Source organism: Castanea sativa, chromosome 4, assembly GCF_040712315.1.
Source record: "Castanea sativa cultivar Marrone di Chiusa Pesio chromosome 4, ASM4071231v1".
Taxonomy (NCBI): domain Eukaryota; kingdom Viridiplantae; phylum Streptophyta; class Magnoliopsida; order Fagales; family Fagaceae; genus Castanea; species Castanea sativa.
Window position 1 is genome coordinate 29,707,435 of NC_134016.1, and position 15,610 is coordinate 29,723,044.

Sequence of the window (15,610 nt, forward strand, 5' to 3'; positions counted from 1 at the left end):
ACAGTGGATTCACAGCTTAGTAGCTCCTTTCACCGCCTTCACTAGGCGTTTAAAGGGATAGGTGTCTTAAGGAGATTTGGGAAAATTACAAATGGAGGGTAGGGATGCAAGATGCCATGGAATATATAAAAAAAAAAGAGGCTCTCAGATAGAAGGGTGGCCAACAAGAATTACAGAGAAGAAATCATGGAGAGAATTGTAACTGAGAGAAAAAGTGAACAATACTTATAACCACTAAGAACATTGTCCTCGAGAAATAGTGTAAAGAACCCTTCATCTATTAAAACCTTAGGCTTTTAGACTTTGTTTCCCTATTTGTGTCCTCGGGTGAAGCCCACATTTGCTCATCCCACTATCTATACTAAATTCTATTGTTTTGGGCCGGATTTAGGAACTCTAACTTCACTATTCTTGGTGGGCTTGGGCCGCTTAAATTCGTGTTCTTATAGTTGAAATATATTTTTTAAATTGTTTTTTTTAATTAAAAAAAGTGCTATTTTATCTTAAGTTTTAACTATAATTAGTATGTAACCTGTGCTTACGCACAAGAATGATCAATTGTAGTGATACTATTGATGTTAAGCTTGGGTTATTAAACAATTTTTATGATATTGCTTTTGTCAAGGTTCTCATTATTATACATATTTCCCTTTGTAGCCATGTTCTTTTTCTCATTTTATCACTTTGAATGGACATCCTTACCGATCACATATGTAATTGGTCAATATTGTGTTTGTTACAGATTAATAAATTTGATATAGTATTATTTTAGCAATTCAAATATTTTTTTGACCCATAAAGTTTATAATTTTTTTTTGTCAATAATTTATTGGATTGCACCTATAATTCATTGTGACTATGTGTGTCTTTCTTAATATTTGTGGGTAATTTGATTTTTTTTTTCAAATAATATATAAAAACTCAATTATTAAATACACCTTAGCTTATACCTTTTAACACGTGTTAACAAAAAAACATAATTTAAAATATGCAAGTGTTTAAATTCGACCTATCTTTTGTTGTTTTTTTTTTTTTTTTGAGAACCAAATTCGACCTATCTAAACACGCCATAATACCATTGTTAAGATGTTCAACATAGATTTGAACATCTAAAGAAAGACACTCATAGGTTAATATGTTGCTTATTGTAACATATTAATTATTAAAAAGATTTTGAGGATTAAATATTTTAAAAGAATGCAATGGTAATCATTAAAATATTTAGTAAAATTACTGAACTTATGAAATCCTGATAAGTTGGTTGACTGAGATTATTATTGATCCATATTTTTTAGAAATAAATGGATACTTCTGTGGCAATTGCAATCCTTACTTTCAAATTTCCTGCAGTTTATATAATAGAATTATGATGAATTGATATCAGCAGTTTTATGTGTCATTATATACGAATAATAAAAATCATTGTAAATTTGTGTAGTTATTTAAGGATAATAACTTTGAGAAAGTATACATATAATCCATTTTTATTGAAAAGTAAACCAAAAGATGATAAATTTGGCTTTCTCCACGTAATTATGCATCGATTTGGTTGGTTGACATTATTATGAGATGCAACTACATTTGGAGAAACAAAAAATTCAACATTTGGGACATGAATTTTATCCTTTTTAATGATTACCAATAGCTAACTCTTCATTGGAATTACAAAAATAGAATGCAGGAGAAGCTGATCGGTAAGCATGTGAATGCCCCAAGCAATTCTCCACCATATAATAATATTAATAAAAATAAAAATAAAAATAAAAATAAAAATAAAAGATAAAAGATATAAAAAAAGTAGAAAAACATATAACAATTTTACATATAAGTAAAAGTTGTTTCATCATATATTCAAAAGAATCTTAGATAACGGTAAAATTTTGCGTAATTGTGTCAATATTACATACGTACCGATTGGTCACTCAAATAAATAAATAATGCTAATTAAACATGACTAGTCTCTTCGCACGCGCTTTGCATATGATGTGAGACTTTTCTATTTTTTGGTTGATATCAAAAATTTTTCATTCATTACAATTTGGTGTTCACTTGTTTGCCAGTAACATTTATGCGTTTGTCAATCATTGAAATATACATGAGTTTGACGACATCTAGTACCAAAAAAATGAACATGCACATACAAAACTAGCCTCCTTGCATGTGCGTTGTGTTTGCTTAGAGGCTCAACTATTTTAATTTCCTAAGTACAAAATTTTTTATTCATCATAATTTGGGATTTATGCATTTTCGAATCATCAAAATTTCTAGTGGTGCGATGAGAGGTAACACAAAATATAAATACGTCTAGAAATGCATAAATCTCATCACACCTTAAGTATTGCATAAATTTTGAATTATGATAAATGAAAAGTTTTGTGCTTAGGAAAAAATAAAATAAAAGAGCTTCTAAGTATGCGCATCGTGCGGGCAAAAATGCTAGTCACAATATAGAGCTCTCCACCCTTTGACATTTCAAACCTTTAATTGAATAAGAGATTAATTGAATAGAGAGGTTGAAAGTGGTTTGTGGGCTATAGAGGATTCTTGGTTGGTGTTCAATGGCTAATTTGGTGTGGTCGTAAGGTCGTCATGGAGACTGCTTTTTGGATTACATCATTGCACAACTATGTGTAACAAAATTTGAGTTCCAGCCAAGGGGATTAGTTGGTGGGTTGAGTGTTTGGAGGTTTGGGTTTTTAGAGATTTTGGGTGTGATATTTTTTTTTAATTTGAAAAAGTTGAGTTGTTAACTTTTTTTTGCTAATGGCTTTGATTTCAAGTATATACATTTTGTTTTTTGTTATGTGTTTTTTTTTTATTACAAAATTTAAAATTTTTGTTTGTTTGAGATTGATGATGCATAAAATCGTTAGTGAGTTGATCGTTAACATGCGCATCGAATGAGGTACTTGAAGAACAAAGAAGATGAAGAACCTACAGAGAGCACTGGTGGGGTGCAGGCCAAAAACCCTTCGAATGTTAAGTTAGTGATAGAATGATTTCCAATAAGTCAAAAGTGTAAGAGCTAAGAAATTTCATGTACCTTGGAGAAGAGGAGACTTGGTGCTTATATAGTGGTGTAGGGCTGACCAAGATCCCATGAACGTAAAATCTTTCCTTGTAGAGAAGATATGTAGTTAATGTTTCGAGATCTTAGGTCTTTACTTCCCATATTGAGATGATACGAAATATAGAAGGATCATTGGACGTGATGTGCAAGTTCTTTCCATATAGAAATGTATGAGTGGAGAACGCGCAACAAGGTATAAGACTAGGGGTGGCAATTCGTGTTCTCGTGTCGGGTTTGTGTCATGTCAACTCATGAATATTTGACTATATGGGTGAATACTAACCCGACATGTTAATTAAATGGGTCAAGATTTCTCAACCTTAACATGAACCATTTATCAAACGGGTCAGTTGTGTCGACATGTTTATCAAATTTTATCAAAATGAGATTTAAAAAAAAAAAAAAAACAAATAAATATTTTTAATATAAAATTCAAAACTAACAAGTAATTGCATCACAACTAATCATTCAAAATTAAAGCATTTCTCAATATCACAAATAATCAATCACAATATGTCAGAGAAAATAAACCACAACAACTAATAAATTTATACATAGGGTTTGAAGAGTATATTGGTAAAATGTCATTTAATTATATGGGTAAGATGGGTCAAATAGGTTCCATGGGTTGAACACTAATCTAATTTGTTTATTAAACGGGTCAGTTATGTTAACCTGAATATGACACGAACCCATTAAGTTTTAACTTATAACTTGCTAATTTCGTGTTGTGTCGGATTCATGGGTCGTGCCCAATTTTGCCTCCCCTATATATGGCTAAGTGTAACCACCCTTTGGCCTTGGGTAACTGGATGGGTGATTCTCTTGATGGTGCATTTGGATGGACAACACGGAAGGCATCATGTTGTTAAACCTAAAGGGCATTTCTCATCCTGAAGGGCAAAAGAGGAGTGAATACCCGGCAGTGAATGTAAGTGGAGAGGACTATTGTTGTTGCAATGTAACCAATCCGAATGGGACCTTTCACCTGACGGGCAATACAAACCCAAAGGGTAAAAAGAGTTAGAAAAATTTTGAGCTAAAATATTCATGGTTTTAAAAACCGAATCGGGCATCAAACCGTTTTTATTTATTTAAAATTTTCGGTTCAACCCCGATTTTCCGGTTTTTGACAGGTTTTGGGGGGTTTTAACTCGACTGGACTGGCTTTTGGTTCCCAGTTGAATTAGTTGGACCGACCGGTCTGGTTTTTAAAACCATGAAAATATTCCTTATTAGAGGTAGAGAGTTTGGTGATTTTTTGTGTACAAGCTTCAATTTGTAAATTGAAAAATCTGATTAGTGTTAATTTGGCTTACAGTAAGCACTCACCATTACTTTGGTTTTACAGGCGAGTGCATTGGTTGACTTAGATTATGAATTTAGAGGGATTGAAGCTCTCATCTTTCCTACCTTCCTCACATACATTTTTTTTTATATGAGAAAAGACTAAGATTCCACTGGATATAAATTTTACAACCTTGAGGTAAGGCAATATAGAGTTTAAGGATCTATTAGCATATATATGGTATTTTCCCCTATGGTCTTGTGGGATATTTGGCTGTGGTATTTGTAAAATTATCTTAAAGATATAGATAAGAATAGGTTAAGAATACGTTGCAGTGGTTGAAGGCTACTATAAAATTTGATTACTTTTCATGAGTCGGCTTCAAAAAATTTGTTACTTATAATACTCTTTTTATAGTAAAATTAGTAATTACCAATTTTACTATAAAAGAGTATTTTTGAGGTAAATGAGTAATAATAAGAATTAATCATCCTAAAATTAATCGATTTATGACTTGGGTAAAAATTAATCATCCTAAAAATATGCTATAGGTTGAAATCGTATTGTGTGTGTCTATATAATCATTAGAAGTTAATAATGCCTAATGGGAAAAAAAAAAGGGAGAGCTAGAGTCAAACATTTGCAAATCTTCAACTATATAAACCAAAATAGCTATTCAAAACATCTGCAAATCACTTCCCTTTAGCCAGGCTAAATTAGCTATTTACAAGGCAGCCTGCAAGCTGGTAGAAATGGACAAGGGTGACAGAGAGGGAATGCTTAAGCCTGTCCAAGAGAGACTTGATGAAGTCTTCTTGGGCATTTGCTGCTGGAGGTTTGGTAAAAAGTAGGCCCTTCTGGATGTGTTTGCCTGAGAGCATGGCAAGAAAGATCCCATGGTGTCAAGTATAAAGGCCTCTTTGACTCTTCTAAAGCATATTGTGGTTTGATAAAGCTCTCCCAAATGTACCTAATGTCTACTACTCCTCCCAAAATCCAATACATTTCAGAGAATAAGCTACCAATTAAAATTTTTTATCCAAATCAAATTTGCCAGCTTATTTTACTTATAACTTATTTTTGTTACTATTCATGAGTCTCACTGTATTTTTTGGTAATATTCATGGGTCTCACTGTATTATATCAGCTAACTAATTTTTTCAGTTTTAGCAAAATAAGTAGATCCTAATCAGCCCTAAATAGAATTTTTAAAAAACTCAGAATTATTCAGAAACGGGCCAATAAAGGCCTCCTATAAGCTAAAAACAATCAAAGCAAAAGCCCAATTGATTCTCAGGAAAAAAAGAAAAGCCCAACAATCCAACCAACCAACCATTACCCAAACTCACAAACAGCATTTACATTACACATTACATTTCCAGGTGGGGACTGTGGGAGAGAGAGAGAGAGAGAGAGAGAGAGTGAAAAATGGGGAGAAAGAAGGGATTGGAGTTCGATGAATCACCCCCAGATGACTTCGATCCATCGAACCCGTACAAGGACCCGGTGGCGATGTTGGAGATGAGGGAGCACTTGGTGAGGGAGAAGTGGATCGAAATCGAGAAATCCAAGATCATCAGGGAGAAGCTCAAGTGGTGCTACCGCGTCGAAGGCGTCAACCACCTCCAGAAGTGTCGACACCTCGTCCAACAATATCTCGACTCCACTCGTGGCATCGGCTGGGGCAAGGACGGTCGCCACCCCTCCCTCCACGGTCGCTCTCTCATCATCTTCTTCTTCTTCTTTTTTTTTTTTTTTACAAAATGCTTTAACTTTGAGATTGAAAATCTGGGGGTTTTTTTTTAAACAATAATTTCATATATGAAGTGGGGTCTAGGTGCTTTGATATATAGATAAGCTATTTTGGGTCAAAAACTGTTTGGTTTGGTTTCCGCATTTTATGATACTTCTGTTTGGGTTCCGGGAAAGTTATGAGAGGAAAAAAGAAAAGGGTACTCCTTGATTCATGTTATGTTGGTCTGAATTCTAGAAATTGAATAAGCATTTGTGGGATTTCTGTTTGGATTGAAGGGGGGGGGGGAAGGAGGGGAGCAGAGTAGACTTGGCTAAAAGTAGGCTAATTTTAAAGTGAATTTATTAGGAAGAATGGAAGCAAATGGTTGAGTGTGGTTCAGTTAAGTGGGTGTTTTACTGTTCTTAACTTATTAGTAATGAAAATATGTGCTTTGTGAGGGGGGTGGTGCAGACTTCCCTTGGAAAAGTAATTGGAAATTTTGTGTCTGACTGAGGGTTGTGTTCTTTTCATGGTGTGTGGCATTATAGGGGATTTTCACTTAACAGATAATTTAAGGAGAAGGGGTCTCATTGTTGTGGAGTTGTGCTTCATGTGTATTTTGTTTGTTTGGTGTTTCTTGGGTGATGGAGGTGTTGTTGAGTTGGAAGGGGAGATTTGGTGGAAGAGGTGTTGAGGAGGTATGGCAAGCAATTCCTTTGTGTCTTTAGAGAAAACGAAATGCTCGGTGCTTAGGGTCAAGAACTTAGTGTGATGAAGTTGAAATACTTGTTTCTAAAGTCTTTATATGAGTAGACTTTTTTCTATTTTTCATTTTCCATAGAGGGGTTCGTAGATTTCATGGACTCCTTAAACTTTCATCATTTGCTGTCTGTTATTTTTTGTTGGTATTTTGAATCCCTTATGTGCCTACTTCTGTACACAGCCCATCTATTGGGCTTGCACCCTTTTTGGCTTTTGATGAAATTATTTATTTATTAAAAAAATTTTTGCTTCAAAGTTGTTTCACACACACACACACACACACACACACATATATATATATATATATATATATATATATTGTTTATCAGGTGCTGGGGAAATCCCTCGCTTCTAGTGGTTAGGGTTTGTATGTAGGGGGAGGTAGGGAAAAGAAAAGTGAGAGAGAAGGAGAATTGAACCAATTGGTTGATTTTAAAGTATGTATCATTTTTTGTTTGTTTGTAGAAGTGTGAATTAAAGACAAATGATTGAGCACCTGTTTTTAGTTTTGTGGGTTTTATATGGTGAAATATGTGAGATGTGAATTCATTTATTTTCACTTGACAGTTTCTGTTGTGATTGTATGCCCATTTTCTCTCTCCAGGTCACTGACTCTTTCTCTTTTGATATTCTAAATCAGGTCCAAAGGTGGTTGAGTCGGTTGAGTCTGACTGATTCACGGCATAAGCTATTTAGGTATGCTTACGGTTTGATTTCTGAACTTTATAATCTGTCTTCAAATAACACTACCGGATTGTATGAATCTTTCTCTTTTGTTGTAATTATTGTTTTTTTTTTTTGGTGCAATCGTGAATGTTTTTTTTTTTTCCCTTTCTTTCCTCCTATGGTTGCCAAGTATATGGAGGGGAGAAAAAAATAAATTGATAAAAAACTCAATGTATTTACACCTAAATTTTTGTATATTTTTTAAAATTTTGTAGCAATCTAAGGTAGCATTTTGGAGAATAAGCTACTATCTTTTGCATTCCTTAGGGAAAGTAGTATGTGCATTGGAAATGTGAGATGTATGGATTCTGAATTGATTCCCATGGTTCTATATGTAACTGAAATTGACATTATCTTTGTATCTTGGAAAAATAAGAAGGTCATGCCAGCAACAACAAGCCAATTTCATATAAATTTTAAGTTTCATGGGTAGTTTTATAATTTTCCGGTTTCTTGTAGATGGGCTGTACTAATAGTATATTGGTTCTTACTTTGTTTTTATTTAAGTTGAGTTATTCAGTATGGAAATTGTAGTAGAAGCTCAAGTAGTTCAACTCTTATTAGGGTTTCAAGATTTCCTTGGCATCCCCAGAGAAGATTGCTTCACATGACCTCAAATAAAGCTCCATAGCTTTTGAAAATTTAGAAAACTTATTCTTCTATTTTTTTAATACAAAGCATTATATAGAAGACTAATACCTATTCCTAGTAGAAATTGGACTTCTTAAAACCCTAATAAGAGTCACCTTGGGCTTTTGCTACTAAGACCAACTAAATAACTACACTTAAATAAAACCCAAGATAAGACCTAATGGATCCTTAGTACAACCCATGTCTAGAAATTAGGAAACTACAAAATTTCCCTTGACACTTAAAAGTAAATAAAATAAGATAAAATTGAGATTGTGACATCTCATTGCAATGCTTGCATCACCTTATTCGAGGACCCTTCAAGATCTCATCAAGAAATTTAATTTAGTGTTGGGTTCCTAAAGATCCTACATCAATTTAATTACCTTTTAAATTGGGAAGAAAGATCAATATTGTGATATCGCTGATTGTGTGGATTGTGCAGTGTTGGACTCGGATTGAATGAGTGTGTATTGTGCAAGTGTGTTTTGAGTCCTGTATTAGGCGTGCATTAGGTGTTATGGATTATATAAGCAATTATGAGAGCCCAGTTTGTAGCTTGACTAATCTTTTTAGGGAGTAGCATAGATATGACTAGCACTTTTGTTGAGTCATGATAAATTGTATCAGACCTGACCTGTGAATGCCTTGTGGCTCAAGGGCACTGCAGTCCAATGCGGCCTTGACAAGGTCGTTAGGATGGATTGAAGTTGGGGAGAATCTAACATCCTCTAGATTGGGTGGATTGTTTTGGATTAAATTAATGAGTGTGTATTGCTGGGTGTTTTGAGTCCCGCCTTGGGCGTATACTAGGTTGATTTGGGCTATATAAGTGATTATGGGGAGTCCTAATTGTAAATTGATTTGTCCTTTTGGCCTTTGGGGATAAAGCATAGGTGTGACTAGCGCTTTCCTTTGGTCATGACAAATTCAATTGCAATTTTTGGCTTTGTTGGTCAGATCTGATGTTGGTTTGTTGAGGTTTTAGATTATTTTTCTATTTAACATGGTGTTGCAACCAGCTTTACCTAGAAAATGGATTCTCGTGATGCGTGAAAAGGGAACTGGTAAAAAAAATATGCCATTTATTTGTGTGTGCTGGATGGATGATATGTTAGTATGGTGCTTTTTTCTGCTTCAAAAACTGTATTTCTATTTAATCAGGTGATGGCTCAAATTGATTTTAATTTCCTTGTAAATGGGGATATGAGGGAACAAATAACAAGAAAAGCCTCTATTGTTAGAGTTACCATTTCAAGAAAAGACTATCATTAGTGTTCAGCCAGAGCAATGTTTCATGTAGAGACCATTGCTTGGGCCTTCATAGACGAACTGTTATTATTTTTCGAAGGGAAAATGACAAACTCATTAATATTTTGATAATTACGCTGGATTTTTTTTAATCTATCTTTCTCAGTGTTATTTTATTTTATTTTCCTTTTTTCTCTTTGGGTGTTGGGCCGCTGGTATGATGCAGGGCGGATATACAAAATAGGAATTAAAAGGGAAATCAAGAATGAACATTATAAATCCTATGCTTCACCTCTTTGGATCTACCTAAAACCCTAGGTTTCACCACCTTACGGTGCTTGGAATTATTCAAATTGTATTGCTCAAAACATCTTTGCACTTTATTTATTTATTTTTTTAATAGGCTTCCAAGGATACATTAAAAGGAAAGTCTCAATCAAGCAAAATACACTGCATAAAATCCTCAACAATATTATAACTAAATTCAAAATTCAGAGAGAAATCTAGTCCAAAATTCAAAATGAAATCTGGAAATATAATAGATTCAAAAATAAAATTGATTCTGCTCCTTGCATGTGATAAGATTGTTTCAATTCACCATCTTTAAATTAATGATAGCCAATCCTTTGCTTTTGAGTAGGCTACCATGTAGATTTTTTTGGGTTATCATGAGAAATGCTACCTTGTCTGGAAAGTTAAGAACCTGGAAATTGGCCAATAGGTGCAGAACTCTTATCTTGAGAAAAGAAAAATTAGTATTTAGTTATCTTGGTTGACTGGCTTGCTAACATGACTAGGCTGTTAATCCTCACCCATTGATGTTGGCCATGGTAATTTGTTTATGGAGTGGTAATTGATTGGGCATCTGATCTTGGCTGGCCTTTTTACATTTTAAAGTTTCCCACCATGTACTATTCTGCTACTTTTGCTATTTTCCTGTGTCTAAACAGAGACTTGTTTGTATTAACTGTTAGCAACAACGTTCTCGCCCCACATATGATAAAGGAATTAAGTTCTGCTTCCTTCTTGCAGGGAACTCAATTTGGGCGGTAGCTGAATGCTCATGGATGGAAGTGGGGCCTTTTTCTTGTAGCAGTTTGGTTGTATTGTTGTTCTTTTGTTTTATTTGGACTTCTATCATCCACAAATATCTCTTTTCTTTTGCTATGTGCAGAGGCCAAATGTTATTGCTCTGGCTTTCATATTAGTTTTTGTTCTTGATGACATCCAAAAAAAAAAAAAAGGCCCTATCTGGACTTGGCCATGGATGAAAGTACCTCAGTTGATTAAATAATATTTCTTGTCACAGTTTGGTTGCCCCTTATGATGCCTTGTAATTAATAATGCCTTGCAATCTATACTCGGGTTGATTGCTGGTATCAAGGAAAACTACCTAGGAATTTCATTACCACTTTGCATTGGAAGGGTGATTATTTAAGGTTTCAATGTCTTGTATCTTGCCAAAATGCCTTTGAGAATTAAATTGGACTATTCTTTTTACAAATTATCATAATTGGATAGGAGCGCACATGCAACAGTGGGTAGTGCCAAGTGCTGGTGAAGATATCTTGGGAGACTATCCACCTGCAAGAAGTGAAGGGTTCTAGAGTCTGATTATGAATTGCTTAATAGTTATTGGGGAATTACATCAAATTGAAAGTTATTTTGTTTTAATATTGGAATCCTTTGTTTGCATATTTCATTGTTAGGCTAATGGTTTCACTGGTCTTTTGTTTCCCATGCCGTTCCATATGATACTTCTAAGTTTATACATTTGTTTTTAAGTGGTTTATTTATTGAGTAATACCAATGATTAACAATAAATCAAAAGGATACATCAGAATACAAAAGGATATTATGAAAGGAGGGACTTGGCTCCATCTCTCTTGGGGGAAAAAACAAGAGTAGGGATCCCTCATAGTTACACAAAAGAGGCCATTTAGCTATATTGTGGACAACAAAATTAGTTTCTCTAAAGGTATGATGTGATTAACACTCCACACTGCAAAAGAGTTTATGACAGATATAGTTTTAATAGTGTTATTTTCAATGGCCTAGTGTGATTGCACTGAGAAATATTGATGTGGGCTGATTACATTTAAAGCATACCCTTTGCACATTACTATTTCTTATCCCAATTTCGCTGATTTTAACACTGAACCGGCTTCAGCACTATCGGTTCTGTTCTTCTATAAATTTAGTCTTCTCTTTTAAGTAGTTTCTTCCTATGTTCGCTATGCATGCTTCGTCATTTCCCACAGCTTCTTGCTTTACTTGCATCTGCATATTCCCAAGAAAACAAATATTCAGTTTATAACTTATTAGTAAATGAGCTTAAAAGCAAAGGATCAATTGGCCATAAGGATTGGGTCCATATAATTTTTGTTATTTGAGTAATCTATGAAATGCTTACAAGAGTCTCCACTTTGGCACAACATAAAACGCATTCCAGTTCCTCCACATGGTTTCTCTTTTGTAATACCAACCTTGTTAGGATGATTTGTCACGTTATCTACCATAGCGGTATTAATCTCTCATGTATTTTCAGCATACACATTATTTCCTTTCTTTTCCTTCCAATGGGCGGGTATCTTTCATTGTTTCTCATATGTTGGGATAATCGGTATTCTAATTTTGTTGATAAATTCCTCAAGCTTGGGATCCAGATCAGATTGTCTTCTCGTGGGTTTTGGGGAAGGTATATCCCGTGGGTCTCGATGAACTTGGGATGCTTATCATTGTGTCTAACTGGGGTGCTATCGAAGGTTTATTTTTTAGGTAATAGTGGAGTAGGGGAGGTGGGGAAGGTATTTTTCATTTAGTTGTTTTTCACTTTGATTTGGTCTAGAGCAATATTTTACTAAATGGGTGAGAAATATAGTTTTGTATAGCATCTCTCTCCCCCCGAAGATATACAAACAGCAAATTAACCAAAACTTTCCTTAACAAAAAAATTGGTGTCAATCATGTCTATTTAAAAGAGTTGTTCACATGCATCATTCCGAATGAAGATCTTGTAAGATTATTAAAACATTTCTGGATCTTAAACCTTAGTCTCGCTTTGTAAGTTGTTTGTTAATAAAAGTCACTTTTGAGTTAACTTGTTAAGCAACAACTATAGTATTAAAGAATTTTTTTAGATGCTATCTAGGATCAATATTTAAAAATTTCATCTACTTAGTTTCAAAAAAAAAAATCATCTACTTTGCTTTGCCTCTTCAGTGAGTGAAAAATACAATGGTGTTAACGGATACAGTTGACGTGGATCACAATATCGTTGTTTCTCTTACATTTGAAGTCTATCAGAGTTGTATTCCTCCGTTCTCCACGACCAAAAGAAGAAAAACTCATCAGAACAAGGCAAAAGTGGGGAAAAAAAAGTTCAAAACAAAACAAGAATGAAGAAACTTTATCATAATCCCTCACAGTTAAGAAGTGTAGGAACTAGGAAGCAGCGTTGGGAGAGTGGTCTCTCTCACTCCAATATCTTTGACACTTGAGGTAAGGCTAGCTAGCTGTTACTGTTTTCTTCACCATTAAAAATGGTGGGAAGACTTGCAATTCTTGAGCTTCTTAAAGCATCCTGTACTTCAATTCTTGTGGTCTCAACTGTCCCAACGGTACTGGCATCATCAACTCTCCTTTATATTATACCCTGTCAAAGCACAAAACTTTGAAATAATATGCAAGTAAAACCAAGAATAGGATAAGACTAACCACAATTCCAGCCCTTATATTGGTATTTTATCGATCTACTACTAGTAAACCAGTAAAATAATAGGCATAATATTTGAAAGTGCAAAATATATATATATATATATGTGCATGTATCATGTATGTCATCCAAATGTGATTGAAAAGGGAGCTCCCTTCAGTCCAATGGGCAGGCTAAGCACGCGGAAGGAGTTGCTTCCACACCATGCAAAAGGCCAACACTTAACGTTTTGATTTCTGTGTATATATTCATCTTTCTCCTCCTAGCTGAGTCTTGAGAAAACATTTAAGGGTAGCCTAACGCATGAGATGGCAGCTCTAGCCACTCCTCAGCCTTCGCTATTGGACTAAAAGGAGCTCCTTATACTCCTCGCCCTGTTTTATATTTCCCAACTCTTTCTTTCTTTCTTTCTTTCTTTCTTTCTCTCAATAGCTAGAAAGGAATAAGCAAGTTGTATATGGGAATGGTCTCTCTCTTTGGTTATTATATACTAAGTAATATATACGGCTTTTCACTTCAACATAAATAAAATTGTGTTAAGATACCTTACGGCAAGTACTATTGGCAATACATTATGATATATTGGGAATCTTCTCAATTCTTTAATGTTTTTGTGGTTGGGATTCTTGTGAGAGGCCTTGTCCTCATTCAACATCTTCATCTCATTCCTGGGATCAGAACGTCAGGGTCTTGATCGGTCTTGTTTGTAATACCAATGTAACACATAAGACTAGTGAGGATGGACGTACCAGGATTGCTCCATTCATAGTAGACAAACTAGCTTTACATCTACTGGGGGAGTCAATAATATTTTTACTTTGGGAGGCTGGATTATAGCATCGAATCAAAATTGAACTACATATATAGGATGACAAGTGTCTCATCAAAGTTCAGTGGGAGACACCATTTTTTTATTTTATTTTATTTTTATTTTTATGAAAGTGATGTTTTATCGTAATTATTCAATTGGTTAAGCATCTCTTATGTACTTAACTAATTTGAGTGAAAATTTTTAAATCAACATTTATTTTTACTAGACCTATAACTTAATTAGGGGTGTAACCAATAAAACCCTTAATTTTAAACAGTATAATAATATACCATTTGGGCCCATACATAATAAACCATTATATTATCTTTAACACCCACCTCAAATTCAAGGCGGAGATTGATGAAGCTTTGAGTTTGGAATAAACCTCATGCATAATGGAATATGAGGGATTTGATTATTGTACATCTTTCTTGGAAACATCAAGAAATGCAAGTTGAGTTATAAGGCTCTTGCTAACTTTTATCCTAGTTGTGTTATACAAGAATCTTGGCAATCCTCATTCTGTATTAAACTATATACACAATGTCGTTTCGTTTGAATGGATTGAGGTTTAATTTGTTAATGTTAAAATGAAAATAAAATAGAAGAATATTGTAAAGAAGATGGAAGCAAAGAGAGAAAGAGATATGGAACACAAGGGTCAATTGGTTTGGCTTGATGGCCTATGTCCATGGTGTAAAATCCTAGCATCTGCATCTTTTATTGTATGATGAAATGCATAATACAAAGAATTTTTTATAATACAGAGAACCCTTGTAGGGTATATATAGATGCTATAGATGCTACAATGTCTATGGTTAAGTGTACATGGGCTTTGCGCTTAAATTGACCACTTGGGCCAATACATAATAACCACCACATTATCTTAATCACCCCTATCAAACTCAAGGTGAAAAATTGATAAAGCCTTGAGTTTGGAATATAGCTTGAGAAGATCCTCTAAAGAAGCCTTGAAATTGGATGTGGATCAGGCACAATTAAGAAGGAAATGTGCAAAATAGGGTGTTGGAAGAATGCTGAAAGAAGGCTACATCTAGGCCTGTAAACAAGTCAGGTTGGTTCGGTTTTGGACCTAACCCAGACTTGACCTACCAGTGTTAGGTGGAAGGTAGAGGGACTTGAAATTGATTGCTGACATCAATTGGTCGAGTTGATTTAGGGTTTGGGTGGAAATTGGTTGGTGGTGGAGGTTGCCCGAATATGTAAAAAGTCGTCAAATTCTGCAAAAATTCGTCTAAATTTGCTAGGATTTGGCTAGATTTGACTAAATTCTGCTGAAATCATGTCAAGATTTCACTAAATCTAGTTGAGATCTCTCTGGACCTGGTTGGATCTCCCCCATAACAGACCTTGATCTTGCCAAATTTGGCTTGATTTCTTATATAGCATCGGTTGGGTCGAGTGGCTCAGGCTTTGGAGATGGAAACCCGCCACTCAACCCGCTGGTGTCGGTTCTTGGAGGCAAATACCCGCTGTTGACCGATTGGAACTTCAGTTCAGGCTAGTTTCGAATTGGCATTGGGCATTTCCGTCAGTTTTTCGAGCTCCAATTGGGTCTAGATACCCCTAGTTGCATTAATGACCAAGGATGGACTGTTATG

The 15,610-nt window shown here is 34.7% G+C and overlaps 1 protein-coding gene across 1 annotated transcript; it reads left to right on the top strand.

Annotated features, from left to right (window-relative positions):
• The first annotated feature begins 5,721 nt into the window (after positions 1-5,721).
• Positions 5,722-10,782, top strand: LOC142630642 (NADH dehydrogenase [ubiquinone] 1 beta subcomplex subunit 10-B-like). The gene is made up of 3 exons (XM_075804670.1): positions 5,722-6,072; positions 7,496-7,551; positions 10,495-10,782. The coding sequence occupies exons 1-2, from the start codon at positions 5,787-5,789 to the stop codon at positions 7,528-7,530; spliced, it is 321 nt and encodes a 106-aa protein (XP_075660785.1). The 5' UTR covers positions 5,722-5,786; the 3' UTR covers positions 7,531-7,551; positions 10,495-10,782.
• Positions 10,783-15,610: the final 4,828 nt, after the last annotated feature.